This window comes from Podospora pseudoanserina, chromosome 2, assembly GCF_035222485.1.
Source record: "Podospora pseudoanserina strain CBS 124.78 chromosome 2, whole genome shotgun sequence".
NCBI lineage: Eukaryota > Fungi > Ascomycota > Sordariomycetes > Sordariales > Podosporaceae > Podospora > Podospora pseudoanserina.
In genome coordinates this window covers 2,101,144-2,128,055 of record NC_085921.1, presented here as the reverse complement: position 1 = coordinate 2,128,055, position 26,912 = coordinate 2,101,144, and the positions used below count along the sequence as shown (strand labels likewise).

The following is a 26,912-nucleotide window of genomic DNA, read 5'->3' as shown; positions in this document are numbered from 1 at the left end:
GGGGGGCGGCAACTGCTCTTATTTAACGCCTGGATTCAAATTAGGTTAACCTATATTACTGGGTCTGTTTGAGGCAAAGCTGATTGGGCTCCCAGCCTACCAGAGACCAGAACGACATGCCATCGGGGGACAACAGGGGAAGGATTGCATAGCTACCTTAACGCATTCATTGAGCTGCTGTTTTGATAGGATGGGAGACTGACGAGGACGGAAAATATTGTTTCCCTGCGATCGCCCAAGCATGGTTTTAAGATGTGGCTCAAACCTTCGGTATTATTGAGACGCGACAGCCGCCCTTAAGCCACAGTTCCATAAGAGTTCTCGTCGCTGCTGTCCTGAAGAGTGATTTTCTAAATATGGGACGATATGTGCCAATGCGAGCGTGATTGCTCCTTCTCGCTTCAAGAGTGGTTCGCTAGGCCTGATTTAAAGGCACACCTACCTATACATCGCTAGCTTTCCCCTCACCACCTACCGCCCAGGCCATCGGTGTTTTGGATTTCCTTCCTGTGAACTCTCTGCTCAGCAATCCTCGAAACTTGCTCGACGGTAGCTCTGATACACTTTCTCGGCTGACGGTGCTTCCCACGATCGATCGAGACCGCTGAATAGTCCATGTCACCACTTTGAAGACTGCGCCCCACAAGGCAAACGTCGAGAACATTGTCAACATCGAAACGATGGGGCTCAGCAACATACCGCGACGATGAGGATTCTGGCGAACCGAGTTAGCCGCGTCTGAAAAGCCACGAGCCACGATCTTGTTTGCGCGGATGAAGCGCTGGGCGCTGTGCGTCGACCTGTACCATCATACAACCGTAAGCTGCAGGCGCGACGAGCTGAGGCTGGAACGGCCAGTCTCCAGAATGGAAAAGAGCTCGAGAAGAACAGTCGAAACAGTCGCAAGGTCGGTACAGAAGAACATACCATCGAATTGTTTTGTTTCTCGGGACTCAGAAGATATCAGAAGGCAGATAGGTTGGCTTAATTTGCACGTAGTTGGGTCGCCAGTCCGGAACCCATGATGCCTTTGACAAGACAAGGCTCTCAGGCCGATGGCGGACCTTGGAGATGTTCCGTCACGGGTGTTGGAACAACTTCCTGTTGAAGGCGATGGCCCGCTATCGTGGCCATGCTTTTGGCCCCCTATTCCATACCTGATCGCCACGTATGTTCATGTCTGCATATTGCACACTCACCTACTTATGCTCGGCACAATTCTGTTATTCCGGTGCTTTGGGGGTGTGGACCGTAACGCCAACCAATGGGCTTGTCTGTAAGTATGGCGCGTGGTGTTCTGGACATTGGTTTCGAGAAGCGGAGAGGTCTCGTCGCTCCCCGATGTGCCCGAGCCTGCTGCCCATTATCCGCCTTTCCTTCCGCCATGCTACTTCTATACTGTTTCCGGGCGTCTTGTTACTCTGCGTTGACGACAAGACGATGCATTCTGGCCCCAAACGAGGCGCAGCACAGATGACCCAATTGTCCAACAGTCACCGCTAGTTTATTCTCGCCATTATTCTTCGATCAGCGCTATCCAGTTGTGCCCTGCATACTGCAGAGGATATTCATCAGTTCACTGGTCATCAGCGTTGGCGCACCCTCTCGACATTGGCAAGGCTGCCAGACGTCTCGATGCACCATCGCTCTTTTCTGCACGACCAATGCCTGACGCTAGGCATCCGGAGCGGAGGAGACACGGAGACAGTGAAGAGGAAAGAGGCTCTTGTGTGCTTGCCAGCTTTCAAAATGCTTAAGAGAGGGGACTAGGACGTCTGAGGACTTCAGTTGTTTGTTTCCACAACGGCCTACCCTGAAACCACCGCAGCCCCTTTTTACCAAGATGCCACTTCCTTCAGATGCCAGCACAACAGAGGTTGGGCAACGTTCAGACTCTCCTAGATCCTCGGAGCGTCCTGTTGATGGAGACTCCGTAGAGCAACTATGCGATTCCCCTATCGCGCCCGAATCCTCAGCGTCTGTTAGTGGTGAGACATGCTCGAAAGTGGACAGTAGTGAGTTCTTCTGCACGCACCCTCATACTCATCGTGACGTTCTAATCCCAGCACACCCAGGCGCAGAGGACCCCTACTATAACTGCCGGTTTCGTAATGGCAGTAAGTAGCAAATAAGGATCCCCTTTGCCATCAAGCCTTATTAATGGCACTTTTGACTCATAGGAAACGAAAAGTCCATCCATCACGGCGGTGTCGCAGAGCTGGCGGGTATGTTCGATCAATGGTCCAACTGGAAGTTTTACAGAGCTTTCGGCTGGGAGAATTGGCACCTACTGGTTGACAGCCAGTATAGGATCAGCTATCTCTCAGAGGAGCTCCGTGAATACTACAAAGAGCATCCCGAGGAAGCAAGGGGCCCGACTGCGAACCACAAACGACCGGCTGGACAACCCCTGATGGAGGACAAGCTCGAGACCATCAAGGCAGACTTAAGGAAGGAATTAGACGACTACTGTAAGAAAATACAAGATACCCGGAAAACCACGACTGCCCTGGTTACCTATTGCGGTAGCTAACCATTGCAAACCAGTCAAGCGTTGTGCCTACGTCAAGGCAAACGAACAGCAGTATGCTACGCACCCTGAACAGTGGAGGATAACAAACGAATGGATGACCTACAACAAGAACCTCGACCCTGAGGCTGGCATCATCCTTCGAACACCCGAGGACTTGATCAGCCTAGCCGACCCGCCCCCTTACTGGGTCATCCAGACGTCAGCCGACATCAGCAGACGATATAACCAATGGTTCAAGGTCTGTCGCCACCACTCTTGTTCTAAACGTAATGGATGTCCAAAAGCTGACAGATACTATTGACAGCCCGCTTCACAGTCCAAGGACAACTACATCCCCAATCCCTTCTTGACATTCATCTTCAGGACCATCCACGTCATCGCCGCTGCTCTACTGCTCCTTGTCCCAGCTGGAATACTATACCTCGCTGAGTTGGACAAGGGGCAGGTCTTCGCCATCATTGGCGTGTCCACCATCGTCTTTTGCGCCACGGTAAGTGCAAAGACTCGACTGGATACGACAACGACTGCGTTGGCAGGGTGTGCCTACCTGGCCTTTTGCGGTGCCTTTGCTGTTGCGACGGGAAATATATCACTATGAGAATTGCCAACAAGTGTGGAAATGGCAGAGAAAAAAAGACGCGAAGAAACTTTTCTCCGTGGATGATGGTGATGACGAGGTGGAAGACAAAACAAGAATTGATGATGAGGAAGACAACGACAGAACTTTACTTACCTTTACCTTCTTTGATGCTTTATTTCCTTGAGTTGAGGCATACCTACCTACCCAAGTACATTGTATAGGTGGATGGTAGCTCCGTCACGAAAGCGGGTCTACGTCGTTCGTTCTATAGGTAGTCGACACATTCCATAGTTCCAACAAGATAGATTAGAAGAAACAAGGATGGGCCAATAAGAAAACAAAGAAACTTACAGTTGTAGGACTACTATCCTTGCCGCCTCTGGCCGGTCAACCTTGACCCAAACTCCCTACTTACCGTTAGGCAGACCACTAGGTGCTGTTACACGGACTCTCGAGAGCCTTATGAGGATATGGAACTTGGCTGACTGTTTGTCCAGGTACAAAAGAACGCTCATACCCATATAATGTGATACATCACACCAGTCAGCCTTGCGGATGAAGTGTTGTTTGGAAGCGCGAAATGCAAGAGAAAAGGGGGGCGTTGTTTATATTGGTTGCTTGCGCATGAGGCGTGGTGTGCCTGTTGCCTGGGGAGATGCGTGTGAACGTTGAGATAAGGTTTTTTTTTTTTGGTTTGGGGCGGCCGCCGCTAGTAGGGGTGGTGGGTGTTAGGTGAGGGGATCGCCAAAATTCCAAATCCTGTTTTGAGAATGCTGATACGGGAGGACCCGCTCGTATGCACGGTCTCGGACCCGAAAGAAGGACAGGGGCCAGGCAGGGGTCGAACATTTGGGTTATTACACTTTGATATGGGTTTTGTTGAGGAGGTGGAGGCTGTCGTGATGAGGGGAGGGGATGACGGTGGGAAACGAGGGTTGTTGTGGTTGATGGGGGTGGATGTTGTTCTGAGACGTTTGGGGGTAGTGCAGCGGCTGCTGAGGGGTTGGTGGTTGGTGAAAGGCTTGGGGTTTGGGGCGAAGGTTGAAGACATGAGGAAAGGTGAAATAATTGAGGGAAAACTGAAGATGCGTCGTGGTGGTGGTGCGAAAGAGAGCGGTGTATCAGATGCGGCCTGCGGCAGCTGTCAAGCGGCAGTTGAAGATGCATGAACCATGTACCAGGTGTGCGCAGGTACCAACGGTTGGAGGAGGTGAAAGCAAAAGAAACGGAAAGAACCGGCAGCAGTGGTGGTGACAGAGAAAAAATAAATCCGCAGCGTTGTGCGAGGCTCTGGGTTCCAATGGTGTTCGTTCGTTGTGCATGTCATGAAACTGGGCTGTCGATGTGGCCACGCTAAGGCATGGGCGGTTGTCGGTGAGGTGCGGTGGGGCAGGGCAAAATCACCAGCGCATTATGGTAAGAATAAATTAAAGATTCAGGGTGACAATATTAGGGAATTGGAATTTGGTTGCTGGGGAAGTAGTTGAGGGCACCCGATAAGTTATACGAGCACAACTCGAAACGTAGTACTACAGGCCATATTTCTTTCATCCCAGCTATATCCCAGCCTTATCTATCCAACCTTTGTCCTATATCCCAGCTGGCTATCAATTTAATCCCAGCTTACTTCCATCTTGATCCCAGCTTGACCTGTCTCTGACCCGAGCTTAGGTTATCTTTTGCTACATCATGCTCTGGGAAAAAGGAAGAAGAGGGTTCCAGACGGAGATGTTGAGTCATTGATGCGTTTAACGTTTACGCAGCGATATCTCATGGGTCATGTGGTGGAAGGAACAACTGATACATATGCACGTTTGCTTGACAGATGAACTGATACCGCCATCATCTCCTTCCTCCCTTCCCCTCTCCTCCCCTGTCTACCAGGCATCGCCCAACATATCCTCAGTTTTAAGCAGAGGACCTATTCCTCCTGCCTGGTTAACGTCGAGTGCAGCTTATGCTGCTTCATCAAGGAGACACTGATCAGAGCAATGACAGTCAAGCCAAGCGCAGTCAGCCAGACTCCTCTGAACGCCTCCATAAACGACGCAATTACACCATCATGCCACCCCTCAGGCAACCGCCCCAACTCCCCAAGATCATCACGGATTCGGTTGATCTCCTCAGCCGCACCGGGCAGGTCACCGAATCTTTCCCACAGCTTTGCCTTCAGGATGTTCTGATAGACGGCCGACGCGACAGTGATGCCGAGCGTGGTGCCTACTGACCGGAAGGCATACGTAGCGCTCGTGATCACGGCCTGCTGCGAGTGTTCAACAGCAGCAATACAGCCAAGGAGGGTAACAGTAAGCATAGCACCGTATCCAGCACCGTGGAGGGTCATGGAAACAAACGGGATCCAAGGTGGCGTGTACTGGTCCAGCAATGTGTTGAGAGCAATGGCGATCGTGTACACTGACAAGACAATTCTGCCCAGGCCGACATACTTGCCAGTTTGCTTCATGATCAACCCGCTGCCGACCGACGCGAACGAGACGCCGACCGAAGATGCGAGGATGCGATATGCGGATTGTGTGGGGGTGTAGCCAAGGACCTGGAGATACAGTGGAACATAGAACATGGTCATCATCATCACCATGGAGCTGGGATCGTCAGTTTTCTTGTCTTCAAGAAAGATCGGGGGATACATACCTGCAAAAATTCGTGATACACGCTGCAGCAACAGTCCTTTCAACCAATAGCTTCACCGGGATAATCGGTTGCTTCACCCTGCCTTCCCACCACACCAAGGCAAAGAGCATTGCGACACCCAGCGGAATGCTCGTCAAGACCAATGGATCCGTCCACCTGACCAAATTCCCGCCAGCATTAAGCCCGAGCAGCGTCAAGACCAAGAACCCGACGATAAAGAAGGCACCCAGGAAGTCGATCCTCGAGATCAAGCTCTTGTTGGATACCTTGGGCGGCACCCTCACCAAATAAGCCACCAATCCACCACTGACAGCAATGATCGGGACCTGGATCAAAAAAGCCAACCTCCAACCCCAGGACGAAGTGTCGTTGATGAAGCCGCCAAATACGCCACCCAGCATAGCGCCTGTGCCATAAGCAATGTTCCCCAGCCCTTGCACCACGCCTCTTTTCTTCAATGGAACCAGATCCGTGGCAAGGAAAGTGCTGATGCTCATGAGCCCACCGCCTCCCACTCCAGAGATGACTCGTCCGAGGATGATTTGCTGTTCATTCTTTGCCAACCCACAAATGAGGTTACCAAGGCCGAACATCAAGTTGGAGAAGACGAGTCCCGGCCCACGACCAAAGATATCGGTGAGTCTACCCGACAGGGGCTGACAAGCAGCATTGGCGATGAGGTATGATGCCGCAAGCCATGATAACAGTGACAGGGACTGGAACTCTGAGGCGATGGGTCCAGACAAAGTGACAATGATAGAGGCGTCCACTGCGCCGAGGAAGACGCCCAGGTAGGATGAGGTGAGAGTTATGTAGAGCCTGGCAGGAGAGAGGGGCTGGGCTATGAGTGTGGATTCTTCTGTTTCGGTGCCGGCCTCGCTGACAGCTTCTGAGGAGGATGAGGAAGCTGATGGCGGCTTGGGGAGCAGAGGGCTAGTTTCGGTTTGTATTGGCGCTGGTGAAAGAACGTTGAGGCCGTCGGCGGAAAGGGCAGACGCTGCCGGTTGTGGTGGGTGACTGGAAGACATCTTGTGAGGATGGTTGTGAAACGGTGGAAGCGATGAGGCTTGGAGTTGAGAGACGCGGGGAGCCGATGACCGCAACGGCTGTGGCGGGCCTGGCGGGGACGATGGTGTAATCCGCTAACGGCTTTGTGTCTCCACAGGTTAAAAGCAATCGACCAAGATAAAATGGAGCATGCAAGTATTTAATGCTCAATTGAAGGGCGGATGATAGTCTGAGTCACCTCAAGTGATGGCCGAGCTGGCGATTGAGATCGGTTGGTCAGTTCGAGACGACGGTGAGGTGGGTTCTTGACCGCTGTGGTTGATGCATGATGCAGGATTGCGGCGCTCGGAGCTAAGCGGATTTAGAACTGTGGGGTCCCGGCGGCCCGTTGGCGGAGAATGGCTTGGCCGTCCGGACGTGCCAAGCCGGAGAGTGATGATCCACAGTTGACCGCCAGCTTACCTGGGAAAGAGCATCACGGTTGTGCGGGGACCCTGGAGATAATGTTGACGAAGTGGAAGCTCTGTTTCAAGATAGTGGTCTTGGCTCAAGTTTGGGGTCACGATCGCAGAGTGGCACTGGGAAGCAACCAGCTGATCTTTCTTTGTTTGGGCCTGCTGACATGGCATCAGACACGTACTTATCGCCCTTCGATCAGAGAGGACATACTCAGTTGGGGAGACATTCGTTTTGGTCTGGCTCGTTGGGACAGTCATCATTTGGGATGTACAGTCATGTAAACAACCGGTTCATTAACCATGTAGGCCGACATGAGTCTGAGGCGGGTAAGAGGGCATGGGATAGCGATGATGAGACTGAAGACATCGCGGAGAAGAGGGCTAGAAGGTAGGGACTTTGTTTTTCGGGTACTTTGGAGACATTGTCGAGGATAACAGCGCGATTTCAGTTCAACCAGGTCCATTCACAAGTCTAGGCATTAAAAGCAGTTCGAATGTGGAAATGGGTGATCTCTTCGTAGAAACTGGACTGACCTGTCTTTGTTGCTATGACTACCTGCGAGATCCCTCACAAAAGCAAAACTTCCCTTGCCCACCTTACCTACCTGATTTTCCTACCGGAGCCGGAACCACCTAAAAAGGCCCCGGTTCCTTAACAACACACTGATGATACCCCCCACACTCACTCCCAACAAACATGCCGACACTTTTCCAACTCCCCGTCCTCCACACCAAACCATCATCCACATACAACGGCTTGGGAAGATTGTTAGGATCACTCCCAAAGCTTGTCGGCCTCTTGATGCCATTATCCTGTATCAAATGCCAGTACACCCTCCCCCTCCTCAAAATCACAGAACAAAGCATAAACTGCAGCCCCTTCAACACAATCGGCGTTTTGACCAACTCCTCCCTACTACTCGGCCTACGGGGTTGCTCTTCCTCCCCACCAAGAAACCTCGCCAACAACCCCCACATCAACTCAAGGCCTGTCTTGGGTGTGTTGGGAAGGACATAATCCGGCAATGTCCTGATCGGGTATCCAGTTAAAACTCCAGGGTACGGCTGTGTCCCCCGTCGTGAACAGCGCCTGCCAGCACGGTTTGGGATGGCGGTGGTGCTTAGAAGAGACGGAATAATAGTAAATCTTGCAGTTGCCTCTGAGGCCTGCACCAGTGTTTTCTAACTCGAACCCTTTAGCGTTGGGCATACGGTAGTAAATCGAGTTCATGACCTTCGACCTCTTCAACACTCCGCAAAACCAAGCTAATTAGCTGGCTATCTCAGCGATAATCTCCGGTTCGGCGTTGTGGATTCCAATGATGAGATGGGGGTTTAATGAACGGGCCTGGACCGCCGGGGTGTTCAGTCAAGTCAAGGACAATATCCGACCCACCGGGTGCTTGGAGGGTTGCATAATGTGAGGGTTTAATCTCTACTGGATTAGTGGGTGGTGTCATTGAAGGGTTGTTGATGCTCAAAGCTCCAGCAAGGAAGTGGTAGACCTCTGGTCCTCTGTCGGGCCAGGTTTGTGTCATGTACTGGAGTGGAGAGGCTGCTTGGACGTTGTTGCGGTAACCGGCGAGGGCGCATGCGTGGCTTAAACGGTTTGTGGGTCGATCATTGTTGGGATACGAGATGAGAGGTTTCCAGGAGATGGAGATGGCATAGTGTGAAATCTTTGCTTCGTAGAAATCTTCGCGAGGTAGACGGTTTGTTATTGCGTCACCTATTTTTGTTTCTACATCGGAGACCTTTTCGCCGGGTAGCCAGAATAGAGTCACCATGCTGAACTCTGGCTTCTTTGCTCATTGATGGGGAAAATGTTTGATACAATGAATAGTCGAGTTCAAATGGGGACACTGATTTGGAACAACACTGGAAAGTATGCAGGGGAAGCCAATCGTTCTGTTGGCACCCATTTCATCCATTTGGAAATGCGACGGAAAACATCACATCACTGAGTGAGTCAGACCAGCAATCAACAGATGCCAATGTAAATTGTGTGTCGAATGATATACTTTGTAAGGTCGGCCCTGAGTCTGATGGGATAACAGCGTTACTCATTGTTGAATCATTAACATGAGGAACCGATCCTCAACCTGTTGAATGATTTGTTTTCCATAGGACGTGCTTTGGAAGTGCCACGGAGAAGGCGACAAAATATGATAGGAATACAACCTTTGTACCTACTCCCCGGGACCAATTCTGCCCTCTAAGTTATCCCTATCAATCGGGGCAAGTAAAGCCCTCCTGCAACCGCCCCTCAATGACCAAAAGCTTCCTCACCCCGCACTCCCCCCCAATGAAGTTCCTGTAATTCTCTAGCTGGTCAAAGTCGAAGTCACTGCTCACCTCCGGACGAGGCAAGTTATCAAGCCTAAACTCAGACCCCTCATGATCATACCGCCGCTCCAAATGCCAAAACACCACTCCCTTGTTCAACACCTTGGAGATAAAGAAAAAAACACTTCCCATGAACAACATCCGGCGTGGTTGCCAGGTTCTGAGGCCTCTCAACCGGCGTCTCGTCCTCACGAATCCTCATGATGATCTTCCTCGTAATCTCCAACCCCGTCAAAGGCACGCTTGTTGAGTTGAACGCATACCCTGGCTGAACACGGATTGGGTATCCGCACACAATCCGAGTATGAGGTTGGTCAATAAACAGGCCATTCCAGCAGGTTCGTGGCACGTCAAGGTCGGACCCGTCGATGGGCGTGTCGATGTAACCAATGTTAAATCTCATGCTGTCATCGCTCGACGAGTCCGAAGAATCAAAATGAAGCGTCTCACTGACCGTCGGTTTGCAGTAGATGAGACCATCTTCGGGCGATTTTCTGAACGCGCCACAGAGCCAAGCGATTTGGCTAGCCACCAAGGCTACAAGGTTTTGGTGACCACTGGCTGTGATGGATAGATGGCATGCTTCCGCTTCAAGGTCTGGTGTTTTCTTGTCGAGGTGCACGGTGATGTTTGCACCCCCATTTCCAGCGAACTGTACACGAAATCTGTGGTACGAAGATTGACGTAAGCGCAAGTCTAGATAGCTGTACAGACGGGCGCCTGTTTGGGGCCATGTCTGGCTCATGTAGTCGAGCGCTGTTGATGCCTGGACAATGTTCCTGAAGCCTGTGGGTGTGCAGGCCCAGTTCAAGTTGGTGTCCGCGCCCTTCTTGTGGCTTTTGATATACTGATCATGGTCAAAATCGATGACAAAATTGACGAGGATCTGGGCATCGGTGTCGCCTCGGTCGTTGTGCTGTCTGATTTTACGCAATATTCTTTTCTCAAGCGTGGACTCACGGCCAGGCACGCAAGTCCGAGGACCGCTTTGGGTAACGGAATCTTCGCTCAAAAATCCGCTGGAGGAAAACTCGCTTGGAAATGCACTGGAGGAAGATCGGGTTTTGGTCGAGGAAGATTTATCCTTGGACGAGGGAGACTCGTCCTTGGTCGAGGCCAAGGGAGACCCAGTCTGGGCAGGGAAAGATCCGCTCATGGCAGTCTTCGATCTTTTCTGAATCAAAGTATGAACTTGGTAGTTTAGCTTTCGGCGCTGATTACGGCACCTGAATCTTTTGCCCTGCGTTGTGCAACAAGACGAGTTTATTGCTTTACAAACCAAGATAGGTAACAATAGAGTATCGCCCGCGATATATCATCACAATCCTCGGCCATTCAACGAGTCAATACCCTTGTTGACCCAATCCCCAAAACCATCCTGTCATGTCTCTGATTGACTCCCCTTGTCCTTTGAGAGGGCCGTGACTGGCTCTGACTCGAGCTTTGACTTGGGTAAGCCAACCAACCAAAGCGATAACCCGTCAAACCCGCGTCACATTTGGTGATGGCCCTATCCCTGTCCCCAGTATTCAACGTTGAAAATGGCCCGAACCGAGAAGCGATCATGAGTCCCGCAGACAGATAGTAGAGCCGCGCGGCGATGGTGTCTGGCGCTAGGGGCGTCTCAGGGGCTCGAATCAGGATCATGAGGGCAATAATGCTTATGATCATGAGCCCAAAGAGTGCCAAACTGAAATAGCATGATGTTGCCCAAGCCACTCTCGCTTTATCGTTGCTGAAGGGGATGTTGGCTAAATATACCGTAAGAATCAGGGCCATATTCGCATTCATGGTGACAATCGTTAATGGCAACGAGCGATATGTGCTTTTGTGAAAGAGAGCGGTCAATGGTGAAAAAGGAGGTTCGAAAAGCATCGAGTCTTGGGGCTTTGCCGCGGTATTGGGATTGGACATATTGATGTATGGTACGAGAATACTGAGCTCTAGAAGGCGAGTTTGCTCATGTTAGTATAAGCAAAAGTGCATAAAAAGGAAGGGACGCATACTTGAAAAAATGTTCTTCCAAAGCTCGTCGATGAGGATGCCTATTGCCGCGAAAAGGAACCTGACTCCAAAGTCCTGGCCGCTCAGGAATTGCTCAAGCGGATGGTTTTGGTCGTTGTTAAGATAATACCAGATTATTATCGGCAGAATGATGACGATGATGAGAAAAAGGAGACATAATTCCAATATTAGGGGATTCGACCGTTTTACTGGAAGGAATTTGACGCCAGATGCAGGAGTTGTGGTGGCCGGAAAGGCTTGGGAGGTCGTGTGCGGTGGCTCCAAAACAATGCCATTTTGTGCTGCCCCTCCCTCATTTTTGTATATTGTGAGGCGGTATCGCGTGTTTTTTCCCAATGCTTTCTCCAATCCCTTGCCATCCGACGTCAGAGACTGAGAGTCCACCTGCCGAAATAGCTGTAAGAAGGAGCCATCATTCGCCACCAGGGTTGCTGTGCCAGCAAGACTGAAAGGTTCCGAGTATAGCTGGGATCGTCGGTTCCAAAGCTGCCCTGCAAGCACAGCAGTGCAAATAATCATGACGAGCAACATAGCTTCCATTGCCCTGGCAGGCGCTGTCGACACGCTCAATACCCCAGGACATGCAACGTTCGCACGGCAGTCGATCCCTATCACAGATATTCGGATTGCTTCTGGTGAAAGTGCCATCAAGACCTGGCATAATATGACCAGAAAGGAGGTGAGTGATACAACCCAGTGTCTTCGGATGAGTGAATTCCAAAGCTGCCCGACCAAGGGTACTTGGCTTTCGTAGGAAACGTTCAGGGACTCGGATGCTACTGCGCCCTTGGAGCTGCTCAGTCGGTAAAACGGCTCCATCCTCTTTGCAACTGCATCTAAACTGGCCCACGGTAGATAGAAGAGGATGGCGAATATGAGAGGAGCAAAGGATCCAAGAAAGTAAGCTTCTGGTGTCAATACATAAACAATGTATGAGCCATTTCCGCCTGTGGAACTTTCCTCATTAGGTGAAACAGATGAAGTGATGATGGGGCTTATTATGGCCTTTGAGAATGCTGAGTATTCCAGTGAGCCAGTTGTTGTCGAGCCCCTGGTCCTCGGTGTTGGAACAGTGCTTGTGGACATGAAATATTCTGGAGTACCCAGTTGAGATGACCCTCTTAGAGTAGGTACTGACGGTGTTGAAGTACTAGTGATTATTATGGCATTTGCGGGGGTAAATAACTGCCAGGACGTGTCAGAGGTTGACCAGTTTTTCAGTGATGCTGAATGCCGGACATTGCGGGGGGCAGTGGCGTGCACAGTGGGTGACCAGCTGGTAAACAGCCTGTTTGTTTCGTTGTCTTTTTTATCCATTGCCTCTAAATCGGAAATAATGGTGCTTTCTGCTGCTTTGGGCTGCATCTGTTTGGGAATAATTCCGGGGTTGGGAACCGTTTGAATGCTGAGGACTACGTTGATGGATGGCCTCCCAGTGAAAACTGTGCTAATGCCTGCCGACTGAGTGGAAGTGGGAGATATATCGGGGTTGGGAACGGTCTGAATGGTGAAGATTGCTTCTGTGGATATCCCCTCAGGTGAGGGAGTCTCGTTGCCTACCACTTGCGTGGGAGCTACTTCGGGATGAGGAACCGTCTCAATGCTGACGACCCCTTCGGTGGATCCTATTTCAGTGGAAGAAAGCTCAGTCTCTTGACTGGAGACTGTGGTGGTAAAGATCATTTCAGGGTTGGAATGGTCTGAATGTTAGGAACTGCATCGGTGAAAGTTGTCTCGGTGGTGGGAAGCGCTATCTCAGTAGTAATCTTGGTTTCGGGGTAATATACTGTCGGAGTTTCTACCACTGTTTCAGTTTCGATTTCGGGGTAGCTAGTTGCTGTGGGTGCGGGAGTCTTGGGAGGACGAGGCGTAAGGAGCAATGTTGCAGGCAATCCAATGTTCACCCATCCACCCCATGCTGAACCGATTTGACTTATATAGGCGGGTACACTCATTACACTGGGGTCAAGTATCATGGCACAATCTCCAGATGCCGGGGGATTGAGGGGTTCTGAACATTCTGCCACTATGCTCGAGTCTTTTGGAGAGCTTCTTTCTGGATTCCAAGGCCTTTGTGTGGGACGTGGGTTCCTGAAACCGATGCATTAGTACTTCTTCTATGAATGGAAGAGAAAGAGCACATAACCTGGAAGTTCAACTTACCATCTGGTAACCCTTGGGTTAGTGGAATTCTGGCGTCCGGCTCGCTTGGAGATGTGTGTATTTTCACTGGTTTCAGTGCGCATCCTACCTCGGGTCGCTTTTGCATTTGGTATCTGCACTGTTGCGTTGATATAGGCAAGTGTCGTACGGGTTACGGTTGTCTTGCGAGCGACTGACGGAGGGAAGGAAGGTGTAGAGGAGGTCGAGTTGTAGTCTGAGCCAGCCACAACCGCGCTGCTGAGATCAGCAGTTGATAGAAGTTTGTGGAGGGAATATTCGACCAGTCCCAGAGAGGCTGTTGTGACAAGCACTAGGGCCACCAAGAACCAAAGGCGCAAAAGGTATGGACGGTAAGGAGTTATGGGTTCCATGTCTTAGAAATGCTTGGAGGCTATAAGAGAGCAGCAGAACGCTCCAAACCAGTGGTCGGAAACAGATCATTATATGGGCGGTACATGTCCCTTAATATGTCCTCACCCAGCTGCATTGGGAGGTGTAACGGGAGTTCTGGAGCCTCATCTTCAACTGCACAGCTAGCAAAGGCCCATGAAGAACTCAACTGTATACCCGTATTATCAATGATATCTGCACACCGCCCCCCCCCTCCCCCGAACTAAGGATCGGTGAGGTAACTTGGTATACATCAGGGGTAGTCTCTAATTAAAGTACGCATGCATGCATGTTGAGGCCCAAAAAATGTCGAACAGTGTTGACAATGGGAGATTAGCTCGAAGACTGAAGCACGATAATCAACAAAGCTGTGCTCCAAGCTATCGTGTTTGCTTTTTCGGGCCGGGCCGCCCCCGAGGACTGTGGCACCCTGTTAGCCAGCGTCTTCACCGAGTCACCAATCATCATTCAATGGCAGAGGTCACAGCACCAGGTGCATTAATATCCTAACCAGCTCTGCAGTGTTACAAACTTTTCCTTGGAGTGGTTATTTGTTTGAGCCTGAATACGGCGTAGCAATTTACCATAACTTTTCCAAGCATCTGGTGATCACTCCTTTCTTTAGCACACAGCCTCACCACCAACCTTAGTTTCATATATCTCGAACCCTTGACGTTGACACTTTCTCATTCCAATCATCCTCTCCATTTCTGGCAATCTCTCACAACTTCGACCCCTTCCCCCTCCCACCCTTCGTCGCATCCCCAACAACCTCCACCCTCTTCACACTAGTAGCATCCCCCTCCATAGTCATGCCCGGAGCTCCCCTCTTCCCTTGCCGAATCTCATCAGTCATCATCCCGCTCACATGATGTCCCTTTGGCCCCTCTCCCCTCAACATCCTTTCCTCATGGCTTCCACCTGACGACTCTGGGACTTTACTCTCGGTTTTGGAAAAGTCTTGCTTGTTCTCCGGCTCACCCCTTGGGTTAGAGGTTGCATTATTCGTCTCTGTCTTTAGTGAAATCGGGTCACCAAGCTGGGAGGGATTGGCATTGGGGCCGATGAGCTTCTCGGCGGCGATTTGGCGGAGGGGTTTGGTCATTTTGGTGAGTTGATAAATAGGGTAGTAAAATATCAGTGTGAGATGAATTTGCGTAGTCTGGTGCAATGAGATCTCATATATTGTGAGGAATGGTCCGTTATTCCTAGAGAGGACATTACAACTGCTCAATTCTTCAAACACTCTCTCAATACGCTTGCACTTAATGCCGTCAGTACATGACGTCGATTTGAAGTAGAGTTCTGGCCGGACAGATCGCAAAACAGAACCGGCTTACCAACGGCGCGGATATAGTTCAAGGGCTTGCATATCTCGCAGATTGTCCCAAGATCTTTAGTTAGAATGAAATCCTGTTCCATCTGTCAGATCAACCTCGATCGATCTCAGGTACCTAGTGAAAGAAATTCGATCAAATGGCGCTTGTGAAATGGTGATGTCACAGCTTAGGTCGGTTTATGTAATAAGCTTCTTTCATCTCATTAAGCATTAACTAACCCAACTTTTCATCAAGCGAGAAACATAATCCTCCTCTCTATGGTATGCGAACAAAAAGAAATAAAACAGATACAACATCGTCGTCGTCTGCCATTTTTACCGTACTCAAGCCATGTACATTGTCTATTTTCATATCCTCATCCCGTCGTCAATATCATCGCTGCCCCGCCTTCAATGTTGAGCGCAGTCAAAATCAGGCAATAGCTGAGATCTCATAGGGGACGACGGCCGAGTCGACCTTGCCGCAGGTGATCGTCCTCCTAGAGTAAATATCGCCCATAGTCCAGTTGGCATTCTGGTAAAAGTCCTCGGTGCAGCCGAGGGTGACGTTTGCTGAGCCCTTGGCAGTGAATGTGATGCTGTTTATCCATGTTAGAAGTCAATTAACCCAAGTCAATGTGCAAAATGGCAACGGCTTACGGGTACTGCGGGTCCTGGTCTCTGCAGGTCCAGCTCTGTTCCACTCTCAACTCGCCGGAAGGCCTGTTGAAGTCAAACTTAGTGGAGCCTCCGCGGAGGGTGTCGTTGCAGCTGTATTGAATGGTGCCGTAGAAGAAGTCATTGATCTGGTTGCTAGCGGCAGAACATTGAACTGTGCTCTTATCGGCGGGGTTGAAGAGGTCGAAGGAGGCGTAGCCCCAGGAGTTTTGGTGTGCGGGGGTGCTAAAGATGAATGAGGCGTGAAAGTCAAAGTTGGATGCCTGCCATTGGAAGTCCTTGAAGGAGGTGTTGGAGCAAGAGGTCCCGTTTGAGGTCGTTTGCCTGGTGGAGATGGGGGAGGCCGAGGTGAGGAAGGGGAGTGCCGCAAGGGAGAGGACGGAAGTGAGATGCATTTTGGAGCGAAGTTAAATGGTATGTGTGGTGTGGTGTGGTGTTGAGAGTGAGTTGAGAAGGTTGAGAAATATGGTGACTGAATCTGTGATGGTGTTTTGATCCACTTGAAGTGACTGGAATGTTGGTTCTGAATATTTGGCTCTGGCCGGGAATATGTCCGGCTTATATTCCGTTCCAAGTTCCAAGCTTCCCCTCCCTCACCGTCAATTCCACCTCGGCATCATGGACCCGGTTGCTCGGAGTGGCAGGCCGTCAATAGAGCTGCGCCATGGGATTTGCACAAACGAGGCAAGGGGCGCGAGGTTCCCTAAGCGGCCTTGAGGCTGCAGATCTTCTCGTGTGTAGTGTAATGCCAGAAGTCGGTGAACTGTGGGACCTGGCTAGAAGCTCAGTGTGATTGGAGAAAAGGGCCCAAAGAACGAGTGTGTAGTTATCCGCTCTTGCATAGATGTGACAGCGGATGCAAACATTGTAGATTGAAGAACTTCGTATTCCAGTGGCCGGCCCATCGTCACAAGACGTCACTGTTGCAACCGCGCTGAATTCCACAAAAGCTGCTGTGCCGCAGCCGGATGCCAGGCCATCGCCAGCGGTGGGGTGCGCCCGAGGGGGTGGGGCAACCCACGGCCATTGCCGGTGCTACGTTGCGCTGGATGCCCACCGCGGTCTCCGCCAGGGCATCATCAACCACGGAGTGCGCGGTCGACCATGGAAAGCTGCTCTCCTTCAACACGCCACAACCAAGAATTGAGTAGTCAAAAGGGCCGGCTCACCGGATACCAGCGGATCGAAAGAGTCAGTCATTGCCGGGTCGGAGACCATGGTTACTTGCAGTCGCTAACAGCACTTCAGGCTGCAGCAATGATCATCACAGACCTGGGCTGCAATTGGGTGTCGATTCGATCTGGCGTTGAGGCATCTTGCCCCTTCTGTTCTATTCTCGTCTTCCACCTCACCTCGGGTACGGACATCACCAGCCCGTCGTTTGGACAGAATCACACGTTTTTCTGCAGCAGCAACGTTGTGTTCTCGTGCACTGCACTGCCAGCTTGTCGGTAACTCTGGCTTTTGTGGAACCATGCTCAAGGCTTGAACCACTCGAGAACTTCTCGGAACAAAAGAACACCATGTTGTACCAGGAATAACGTGTTCAATATGGCATCACTTTTGAGACCAGGGATGTCCATCACCCGAAACATAGGGGGCACTCGGTCTTCATTATGGTAAAAAAGTGTCTCTGACTCTGTTTCTGACGTATATTGCAGGAAAATGCCCGAACCCAGGCTGCGGCAGCCCCTCTATCTCCGCATCCTCTACATCGACTAAGATTCCTCCGCAGCGCCGGGAAGTGCTTTGAGCCCTGTCAAAGAATTGTCAGCTGCCATCAAGCAACGCAGGAACTGCTCACGAGATTCCACTTACAGCCATTGATGGGCTCGTCGACCACGGTCGGTACCGAGCACTGGTTCATCGCCGAGATGCTCTGGCTCTTGAGAGTCGGGCAGTTGACGTAGCAGGGACTGTCCATGGCACGCTGTAGCGAGTCGTCCAACCAGCCAAACATGTAGTCACCATGCGATCCGAAGCCAGTCCTATCAACATGTCAGCTGTGTGCAATTCACATTAGGCCGGCCGAAGAACTTACGAATCATCCATCGACCACAGGAAAGGCTGAGACCCATCCTCGGGCCATAAGTCCTTGTTGTTGAACTGCCTTGTGTCCCAGATAACCTCGTACATGAGCTGAGGCACACGCACTGGGTGCGAAGCTGGGCAAGGACCACCGCCTTCGAAGGTTCCAGACTCGGGATATGACATGTGCGCCATGTGATCGGGAGAGTCAAGATTCTTTCCGTCCCAACAGGTTGGGAAACGAACGTTGGACATAATTCCGAAGTTGCATGGCTCCTTGGGGAAATCCATTGTCTCGGGATAGCGTGTGCCAAAAGTCTTGAGGCATGTGTAGGTGATTTGACGGAACTTGGATGCCTGGGCTCGGTTGCGGTACATGGCCTCGCCGATGAGCATACGGAAGCCAGTTTTGAACGCCGTCACCTTGGAAGTTTGCTGGTAGTTAACCAGGCCGTCTTGCATATAATACACAGTCATACCACCATTGGAACCTTCGAAGCCAGCGTTGGGAATCTGCGGTACTCGATGGACGCTTCCATTTCTCGCCTTGAAGAACAACACTGCTGTCCAGTAGTTGGAAAAGTCTTCGGAGAATTGGCAAGTTGTGCAAGTCGCTTTCTTGGCGATATCACCGGCAGCGGCTTCCATGGAAATATTGAAGGCATTCTGGTACGTGTCAGTATGTATTCTTGCTCTGTTGACGGAGTGTCTTACACCACCGATAATCTGATGAAGATGCGGAGATGGTGCCACGCCGGGGTTGACGAGGGGATCGGTTCGCTCAACGACCAACTGAGAACAGCCGAATCGAAGCAGGGCTGACGCCGGAGCGACCAGCGCAAGAGCTGCAGCGGAGCTCCAGTGCATCTTGTCTTTGTCTCCTTGTGTCTCGAAGGTTCAGGGGTAAGCTTGGCACACGCGTGAAGAAGTCAACAACACCTGACAGTCAAAGGGAAGCAAAATATGTCAGGGAAATCTGGAAGCACCATGGCAGTCTTTATTGAAGGCTCAAATACCACGTCCTCCCCTCCCCTGTATCGGGCCAGCCCGCCAAGGGCTACAAACTGGGACCGCCGCAGCACCCATATGCCTTGATGCATCTCATCGATCAGCAATAACAAACGAGTGGATCTCGGTCCGTTTCAGTTCTATGATGATGGAGAGAACTGTTATGGAAGTCAGTTAGAGGCAGTGATCTGAACACAACTGCCGGTGGCCATGGTAGCCGCGAAAGGGGGGTTGCCGCGATGCAATCAATTTATTTACTTTTGAACAGCCTACAACGTTTACTCCTCTCATATTTCCGGCCTATTCAACCCCGCACCTCATTCATTGGAGTTTTCGTGGATGATTGGCCCGCCTGTCTAGGCTGGGCACAATCTATATTGACATTTTCCCGGTTTGGAGGTAGTTGATTGACCGTGACTTGCTTTGCTGTATCTTGATATTACATGGGCAAAGATCAACATCGTTAACTCTACATATTGTTCTGATATCAATCACTGATTTGGAAGAGGGCTCGCATTAGTCAAGAAAAAAGTCAGCCTATCTCTTCACTGGACTGGAAGGAATGTGGAAACACTTCATGGCTTCCATGGCACCCATGTATACTTTTCTTATTTCACCTCACCAAAAGCGACACGAATAGCAGACAAAGATCTCCAACTCCCACAGCTCTTTTTCATAATGTGATATCAGATCTTCGGCCTTAGCTGCATTATTAACAATCATCAAGACGGGGCCATCACAGCCGCCCTCCAGGCCATGATGCGGCGGTGCTGGGGGTACAGATTGGGAAAATGGATCGTCACACTCACTCACACACACTTGTCCAATACAAATCAAGCTACAAATGGCAAACTCTCGGCCCGGGTAACGGCAGCCGGGCCTCATCCGTGGACCATCCACAATGATAAAATTGATTGCCTGCAGTGATGGGATTTTTTGATTTCCACGTGCGGTTATCTCGGACGCGGGTAGAACTCATGCAAAGTATCACGGCTTGGGTCACGAGGTAGGTAGGTTAGAAGGATCGAGATGTTTGATGTCAGGTAATCTTGCCATCAGCCGCCAAACCCCTTCCCCTTGAAACCTACCACAGTCTTGGACAACATCCACTCCGTATAAATGCCTCGCAGCAAGCGGCCGTCCTGGATACCTTATGGAAAAGTAACCGCCCTGCTCTCCCCCATTCGTGCTTCTACTCCTCGATGTTCTAGTCTCGGCCCACGATCCAAAAATAAGAATTGGTTCTATTGAGCGGGGTCCCCGATATTATCACTTTTCACGGGGGACGGAAAGGTGAAAGAGGTCTGCAATTCCATGACCAAATGCGATGCTAGGTTGATACTGACGAACAGTTCATGATAAGGGTCGGTGACCGGGGGTGTTGGCCAAGGCCGCGACCAAGACTATATCAACTCGCAAGCTACCTGTTCGGCGTGGTAGTCCTTCTTGTCTGGCATCGCGTTGGTCTGCTGCAAGAACACCGTGAATCGCTTCCGTGTGGTTTTATTCCTAGTTGGGATCCATGTCTGGGGATGTCGCGTTGTTCTCCATGGTCCGTCTTGGAGAAAGCCACCACCGGGTCATCTCGCTCGTTGTAGCTCGTCTGTGAATGTGGTCATGATCGGGGAGGGTCGATGGAAAGAAAACCCGCCCTTCCGCCGGACGTGGTCGCTATGAAAATAGCTGGCGTACTGTCTTTGATCAAACAAGGACGCGCAAGAAGGGCATCATAACCTGTGGTACGACCAACACGGAAGAAGCGTACAAGAACTGATGATGTATTCCGGGAGTATCTAGACAGAGCAAACCAACCGGCCAAACCAATATACCCTCACGCCCGTGGGTGTGGGCCAGGACAGAGCCCTGGGAGCAATTTCTGCCTGACCCACGGAGCAACCCACATCGAACACGCCACAGTGAACGACTTCTCGTCACGTCCCTCTTCGCCTGTAGGATATCCTGATACGTCTGCAGTACCGTATTCTCATCGTGGCTAATGAATCAGAAGAACAGCAAAGTCATGCTGCCTCGCCAGCCGTTGAACCTTGACGGTGATAAATCGATAGGGACCCCAGAAGGAGGTTGGGGTCCTCAACAGCAGGTGGTGTGTGATTCACCAAAGACCTGGCGATTTTGATGACCAAGAGTCTGATTTGTATACGGACTCGTTATTTCTGACCTCCTGGGGAGGCAAAGCAGGTAGGACTCATGACCTGTGGGAGCGGGGTTTTCAAAGTTAAGTAAGAGGGGGGAAAAGGGGGCTCAGATAAGGTAAAGGTAAAGCTCAGATGGAATGAAGGTAAAGGTTTAGATGGGATGAAGGTAAGAAAGAATAATCATGGGGGAAGTTATATATGCAAATGTTCGGCGGGCGTCGGGCCGTTGTATACTCCCTCGTAAAATAAAATAGGGTTAAAGGTCATGAACGGGCGGAAATTGTTGCTCACTTGGGACGTTTGGTTTGAGAGCTTTTCGTATCCTTCACAGGTTATTTCTGCCAAGCTACACGAGGAGGAACGGTGTTGATGTCCTCTCATTGATTGACAAGGTAGTTGGCCGGCTTGTCTTCGGTCTCGACTTGGCGGGGCAAAGGCAGGACAAGATAACAAAGCCTGCCTCGGTTGCTACACCTACAATAAGAGAAGATGAACCCAGTCTGAGGGAAATACATCTTGAACTTGGGAGGTCTGGCCTGCAAAGCGGATGGCCCTAGCTGAGCCGGTGGTGACGGTGACTTTTATAGCCCCCCAGCACCTCACCAACCCTGTACGGCGGGTGTTGTTGATGCGTTTGTGATATATCAATTGACTCCTCTACGTGTACAGACACTTGTTACGAAAGAACCATATGGCGCCTTGTCGCGGGCGCTGGTACCGTGTTTTTCTGCTCAGCAATGTATCTATTTTCCACAACACAGAAAAGTCCGAAGTCACGGTGATGTCGGATGTGAAAAAGGCACCGGACAGCTCCTTCACCTTCCATAGGTCTCCCAAGGGGCAGGCGTCGTTGCTTGCGCATGGTACTGGTGGTATGATGACTAGGCGGTAGAATCAACTGTGGTGGTTGGCAAATTGAGTTTGGATAAGGTGAAGTTTGATGTCTTACTCTATATAAAAAGGTTCGGTGTCAAGAAGCTCATCGTCTAGATAAAATAACCCCTGAATCGTGAAAGGGGGCTTCCACGTTGTTTCAACCCTAACCCTAGTGAAGACAAAGAGCTGGTGACAAAACCACCAAAGTCGGCTAGCACACAACGCCACAAATGGACGCCGAGGATTGCACCATCGCCTCAGCTGCAGGGAGGTTGCAGCTCACCCAATTCTCTGCCGTGTGCCTGTCCCGAGTTCCTGGGTCCTTCCCTCCTTCATGCAAATCGCGCACCATTTGGAGTGAGACAAGCCGTTCTGCTGTCTCCGATACCTCAAAGTTTGTCGTCGCAAAAGGCGAATTGCGCAACTGTTTTGGAGCGTCTGGGGGTTCAAGACGACAAAGCCAAAAATGAGCTCCACTGGAGCCGGTGAAAATAGGGGGGAACTGCCCCGCCGTCTCCGGGCGCTGGCCCGCCGCGGGTGGAAGGTCCTCCGGGTCAATTGGCATCTCGGGGTTACTGCGTTTGGTGGTCCACCGGTTCACTTCAAGATTGTGAGTATAAAGAAAAAAAAAACCGCAGAGAAAACAGGAGCGAGGACCAGTTGCTTATCATTGTCCGGCGCGCAGTTCAACGAAAAGTTCGTCCAAAAGTCAAAATGGGTCGATGAACAGGTCTTTCAGGAGATCTTCAGCATCTCGCAATCGCTGTCAGGACCCGCCAGCACAAAAATGCTCTACTGCATCAACCTGCTCCACGGCGGGTTTATGGCGGCATTGTTTAGCTTCCTGCTCTGGAGTCTTCCGGGGGCCATCGGCATGTTTGGCCTCTCCATCGGCGTGTCGAGCATTGACGAGAACCTGCCGCGAATCGTGTATGCGCTGCTCTCCGGCCTCAACTCCGCTACTGTCGGCGTGATTGCGCTGGCGGCGGTGGAGCTGTCCCAGAAGGCCATCACTGATCCATTGACGAGGATAATTGTCTTTGTCACTGCTGCTGCTGGCATGTTGTACAACGCCCTGTGGTACTTTCCCGTCTTGATGCTTGTGTCAGGTGTTGCGACCTTGGTCAATGACTACCGTTGGATCCATCGCCCACTCGGAGCTCTGGTGGGGAAGGTGAAGCGAAAGAGGGCGACGCACCCCGAAGCTGGCCCTCAAAACAGTGCCACAACAACAAGAAATTCCCATGAACTTGGGCCATCGCAACCCGGGCCCAGCTCAGAACTTCCAGTCAGCGAAGATGAGGCCAATAAGAATGAGCGCCCGTCGGGGTCGACTGCTGAGAACGAACCACGCATTGTGCCACAGGAGCTGAGGTTCAACATGTCATGGAAGACTGGCACAGTGATTATCGTGACCTTCTTCCTCAGCTTCATCGTGGCCATGGTACTACGCAGTGTTCTTCCCGACCCCGGCCCTCCCATCCTCTACCGCCTCTTCTCCAACATGTACCTTGCGGGCACAATCATCTTTGGCGGTGGACCCGTCGTCATCCCTTTGCTGCGAGAGTACGTTGTTGCCGAAGGGTGGGTCAGCGCTCGCGATTTTTTGATCGGTCTCGCCCTCATCCAAGCCTTCCCGGGCCCCAACTTCAACATTGCTGTCTTCCTCGGGAGTTTGACGGCCATCAACGCCGGACACAGCTCTGTTGCGGGCGCCTTGATTGCCTGGGTTGCCATCTTCAGCCCAGGCTTGATCTTGGTCCATGGCACCATGGGACTCTGGAGCGCGGCAAGGAACAGGAGATGGGTCAAATCTGTGCTGAGAGGCATCAACGCTGGCGCCGTGGGCTTGATCTATACGGCCGTGTATCGAATCTTCATGGTGGGGTATATTGACCAAGGATTCCAGGCTGGTCGCAGTTTGGGTGATGATCCCTGGTGGGTTGTCATCACAGCTACCAGCTATGTTGGTGGTCGGTACTTCAAGTTGAATGCTCCGTCCGCCATTGTGTTGGGTGGTTTGATGGGCTTGATCAGGTACGGTGTGGTGAATGCTTGAGATGCCAGACGTAAGGTATGGTGGTGTTGTTAAAATGATGCCATAGTTGACGCGTCAAAGTAATGAAGCTCATTCCATCCCCACTTGGCCTTCCGTCGCAGCTGCAGGGAGAAAACATCGATGACCGCAAAGTGACTGCAAGGGATGAGCCGCTGCCTTTATAACGTGCTGTCTGATGACATTGGTCGGCGGTGACTCACGCCATGATGAGTGGTTGTTGATGTTTCATCGATGATGCAGGGCAGTGAGTGACGGGAGAGCGACGTGGTGGGCGAGTCGCCCACCAGCTTATTACGAATACACGGTATTACAAAGATCCCTGCACGACAGCCCTGCCACAGCGTGTCCACAACAGTATGTTGGCCACTGTCACTCAGCGCTGCCACGTGGTCCGCATCGTATTTACAGTATCTTACACTGCCAAGCCGGCAGTTCGCCAATGCCCCCACCACCCGCCAAAGTCTTAATTCATGTCGTCCCTGGATTCGCTGGGAACGACCTGGACGGGGTGCCCATCCCAAATTCAGGGTGGTATCCATCCTGCCCGTTGATCTCTACAGCTGCCACAATGCTGCTCTTTTCGAGGAATAGAAGCTATGTCTTCTTGATTGCAGGCATCTTTCTATTCGTCTTCCTCGCCATCCGCAAGAGATCATACCAATACTCCTACGTCATTGACCCTTTCCAGAGCTATCACGGCGATGGCAGTGGTGACAATTTCCTGCCCGGCAGTAGTGGGGATCCTAATTATGTCCCCCCGAATGACTACTTCGACGATAACACCGATAACAACGTCAATGACAAGGACCAAAACGACGAGGAAGACACAGCAGACCGGATCGAATGGAGCAAGTTGAAGCCCAATTACCCTGTCCAGGACATGCGCCAGTTTCCAAAGGGCTCCCCACAGTGGCTTCCAAAGGTTCAAAAGTTTATCGAGACTGAACCCGCAGCAGAGCGTCAAGTTCGACTCGAACGCCGAGATGCCGTCAAGAAGGTCTTTCAGCGTTGTTGGAACTCGTACCGCAAGCACGCCTGGATGAGTGACGAGATCATGCCCATCAGCGGTGGGAAGCGCGATGTCTTTGGCGGCTGGGGAGCAACCTTGGTCGACAGTCTCGACACCCTCTGGATCATGGACCTGAAAGATGAGTTCAAGGAGGCAGTGGAAGCTGCGTCCAGGATCGACTTTTCCAAAGCCCCGGGAGACAAAGTGAACGTATTTGAGACCAACATTCGATATCTAGGTGGCTTTCTGGCAGCCTACGACCTAAGTGGCGATAGACGGCTCCTACGTAAAGCAACAGAGGTTGGAGAAATGCTCTATGTCGCCTTCGATACTCCCAACCGCATGCCGATGACAAGATGGGACGCTGTGGATGCATCCAAAAACAAACCCCAGGAAGCCGACGAATCCGTCCTTCTTGCCGAGATTGGCACATTTGCTCTGGAGTTCACCAGGCTTTCTCTCCTCACCAAAGACCCAAAATGGTTCGACGCTGCGCATCGCATCACCGAGCTCCTGCATAAGCAACAAGACACCACGCGTTTCCCAGGAATGTGGCCTGTCATTGTCAACGCCCGCACCACAGAATTCAACCTACATAATGACTTCACCATCGGGGCCATGGCTGACTCTTGGTACGAATATCTCCCAAAGGCTCATGCTCTCGTCGGGGGTCTACTACCACAATATCGCGAAATGTATGAAAAGGCCATGGAGGCAGTCATCAAACGAAATGTCTTCCGGCCTATGCTTCCAGACAACGCCAACGTCCTTGTCTCTGGCCTTGTCTCTGTCTCCCGAAGCGGCGATGACACTGTCTACTCTCTCAAACCAGAAGGCCAGCATCTCGTTTGCTTCGCAGGTGGTATGCTCGCCCTCGGTGGCAAGCTTGTGGAGAATCAAACCCATGTGTCTGTCGGAGAGAAACTGATGGATGGCTGCATCTGGACCTATTCACACATGCCCGTGGGGATCATGCCAGAGACATTCACCATGCTTCCCTGTCCTTTAACAATCTCGCCCGAGAAGCCAGAGTGTACGTTTTCCGAGACCAAGTGGAAAGATGCGATCAAAAGGCATCTTGAAGCACCCGATGACATCTCCCCTGAAGAGCTCAACTCGCTCATCGCCGAAAAGCACATCTCCAAGGGGTTCACGTCGCTTCCGGATACTCGATACATTCTCCGACCTGAAGCGATCGAGTCGGTATTTATTCTCTACCGCACAACCGGCCGAAAGGACTTGCCTGAAAAAGCATGGAAGATGTTTGAAGCTATCGAGAAGAATACCAAGACTGAGCTCGCCAACGCGGCACTGTCGGATATTACTCGTTATGACCCTGAGAACGAGGATGAGAGCAAACGGTATCCGGAGAAGACGGACTCGATGGAGAGCTTTTGGCTGGGCGAGACGTTGAAGTATTTTTATTTGATGTTCAGTGAGCCGGATTTGATTAGTCTGGATGAGTGGGTTTTTAATACAGAGGCCCATCCGCTAAGGAGGTTGGTGCCTGATTTGAAGGGGCTGTTTGATTGATAGATATTGGGGTGGGTGAATGCGAGGAAAGAACGTAACTGGATATACACAATGATGCTTGGGGGGGATAATTAGTAATATTTACAAATAGT

General features: G+C 51.3%; 10 protein-coding genes across 10 annotated transcripts; 3 read left to right on the top strand and 7 right to left on the bottom strand.

Moving 5' to 3' along the window:
• The first annotated feature begins 66 nt into the window (after window positions 1–66).
• On the top strand, window positions 67–3,825 carry QC764_204965 (uncharacterized protein). The gene is given in 6 exon segments (XM_062944201.1): window positions 67–2,015; window positions 2,076–2,117; window positions 2,181–2,471; window positions 2,548–2,771; window positions 2,838–3,802; window positions 3,811–3,825. Coding segments are annotated over 5 exon segments (1,023 nt in total). The 5' UTR covers window positions 67–1,843; the 3' UTR covers window positions 3,132–3,802; window positions 3,811–3,825.
• Window positions 3,826–4,527: 702 nt separating this feature from the next.
• On the bottom strand, window positions 4,528–7,381 carry QC764_204960 (uncharacterized protein). Its single transcript, XM_062944200.1, has 2 exons — window positions 5,766–7,381; window positions 4,528–5,716 (listed from the first exon to the last, which is right to left on the bottom strand). Exons 1-2 carry the CDS (start codon window positions 6,791–6,793, stop codon window positions 5,035–5,037), a joined length of 1,710 nt encoding a protein of 569 aa, XP_062803004.1. The 5' UTR covers window positions 6,794–7,381; the 3' UTR covers window positions 4,528–5,034.
• Window positions 7,382–7,864: 483 nt separating this feature from the next.
• Window positions 7,865–8,209, bottom strand: QC764_204955 (uncharacterized protein; the record flags this gene model as incomplete). Its single annotated transcript, XM_062944199.1, has 1 exon — window positions 7,865–8,209. The coding sequence occupies one exon, from the start codon at window positions 8,207–8,209 to the stop codon at window positions 7,865–7,867; it is 345 nt and encodes a 114-aa protein (XP_062803003.1).
• A 1,423-nt stretch (window positions 8,210–9,632) lies between these two features.
• Window positions 9,633–10,733, bottom strand: QC764_204950 (uncharacterized protein; the record flags this gene model as incomplete). The annotated part of the gene is made up of 1 exon (XM_062944198.1): window positions 9,633–10,733. The coding sequence occupies one exon, from the start codon at window positions 10,731–10,733 to the stop codon at window positions 9,633–9,635; it is 1,101 nt and encodes a 366-aa protein (XP_062803002.1).
• A 225-nt stretch (window positions 10,734–10,958) lies between these two features.
• Window positions 10,959–14,136, bottom strand: QC764_204940 (uncharacterized protein; the record flags this gene model as incomplete). Its single annotated transcript, XM_062944197.1, has 5 exons — window positions 10,959–11,008; window positions 11,044–11,520; window positions 11,584–13,150; window positions 13,318–13,693; window positions 13,766–14,136. The coding sequence occupies 5 exons, from the start codon at window positions 14,134–14,136 to the stop codon at window positions 10,959–10,961; spliced, it is 2,841 nt and encodes a 946-aa protein (XP_062803001.1).
• Window positions 14,137–14,876: 740 nt separating this feature from the next.
• On the bottom strand, window positions 14,877–15,577 carry QC764_204935 (uncharacterized protein; the record flags this gene model as incomplete). Its single annotated transcript, XM_062944196.1, has 2 exons — window positions 14,877–15,460; window positions 15,496–15,577. 2 exons carry the CDS (start codon window positions 15,575–15,577, stop codon window positions 14,877–14,879), a joined length of 666 nt encoding a protein of 221 aa, XP_062803000.1.
• A 329-nt stretch (window positions 15,578–15,906) lies between these two features.
• QC764_204930 (uncharacterized protein) lies at window positions 15,907–17,211 on the bottom strand (the record flags this gene model as incomplete). The annotated part of the gene is made up of 2 exons (XM_062944195.1): window positions 16,134–17,211; window positions 15,907–16,072 (listed from the first exon to the last, which is right to left on the bottom strand). Exons 1-2 carry the CDS (start codon window positions 16,544–16,546, stop codon window positions 15,907–15,909), a joined length of 579 nt encoding a protein of 192 aa, XP_062802999.1. The 5' UTR covers window positions 16,547–17,211.
• A 536-nt stretch (window positions 17,212–17,747) lies between these two features.
• Window positions 17,748–19,099, bottom strand: QC764_0035690 (uncharacterized protein). The gene is made up of 3 exons (XM_062940239.1): window positions 18,211–19,099; window positions 17,970–18,139; window positions 17,748–17,907 (listed from the first exon to the last, which is right to left on the bottom strand). Exons 1-3 carry the CDS (start codon window positions 19,044–19,046, stop codon window positions 17,870–17,872), a joined length of 1,044 nt encoding a protein of 347 aa, XP_062802998.1. The 5' UTR covers window positions 19,047–19,099; the 3' UTR covers window positions 17,748–17,869.
• Window positions 19,100–22,468: 3,369 nt separating this feature from the next.
• On the top strand, window positions 22,469–24,278 carry QC764_204910 (uncharacterized protein; the record flags this gene model as incomplete). Its single annotated transcript, XM_062944194.1, has 2 exons — window positions 22,469–22,829; window positions 22,905–24,278. Exons 1-2 carry the CDS (start codon window positions 22,686–22,688, stop codon window positions 24,276–24,278), a joined length of 1,518 nt encoding a protein of 505 aa, XP_062802997.1. The 5' UTR covers window positions 22,469–22,685.
• Window positions 24,279–24,717: 439 nt separating this feature from the next.
• QC764_204900 (uncharacterized protein) lies at window positions 24,718–26,820 on the top strand (the record flags this gene model as incomplete). Its single annotated transcript, XM_062944193.1, has 1 exon — window positions 24,718–26,820. One exon carries the CDS (start codon window positions 24,718–24,720, stop codon window positions 26,818–26,820), a length of 2,103 nt encoding a protein of 700 aa, XP_062802996.1.
• Window positions 26,821–26,912: the final 92 nt, after the last annotated feature.

Bases quoted from the DNA above. Each gene is read 5' to 3' on its own strand.
- QC764_0035690 (XM_062940239.1), bottom strand. From the start codon at position 19,046: ATGCACTGGAGCTCCGCTGCAGCTCTTGCGCTGGTCGCTCCGGCGTCA. The intron at 18,140-18,210 runs GTGGTCGATGGA...ACATGTTGATAG, and splicing joins GATGGGTCTCAGCCTTTCCT to GACTGGCTTCGGATCGCATG. The intron at 17,908-17,969 runs GTAAGTGGAATC...ATTCTTTGACAG, and splicing joins CGACGAGCCCATCAATGGCT to GGCTCAAAGCACTTCCCGGC.
- QC764_204960 (XM_062944200.1), bottom strand. From the start codon at position 6,793: ATGTCTTCCAGTCACCCACCACAACCGGCAGCGTCTGCCCTTTCCGCC. The intron at 5,717-5,765 runs GTATGTATCCCC...TGACGATCCCAG, and splicing joins TGTATCACGAATTTTTGCAG to CTCCATGGTGATGATGATGA.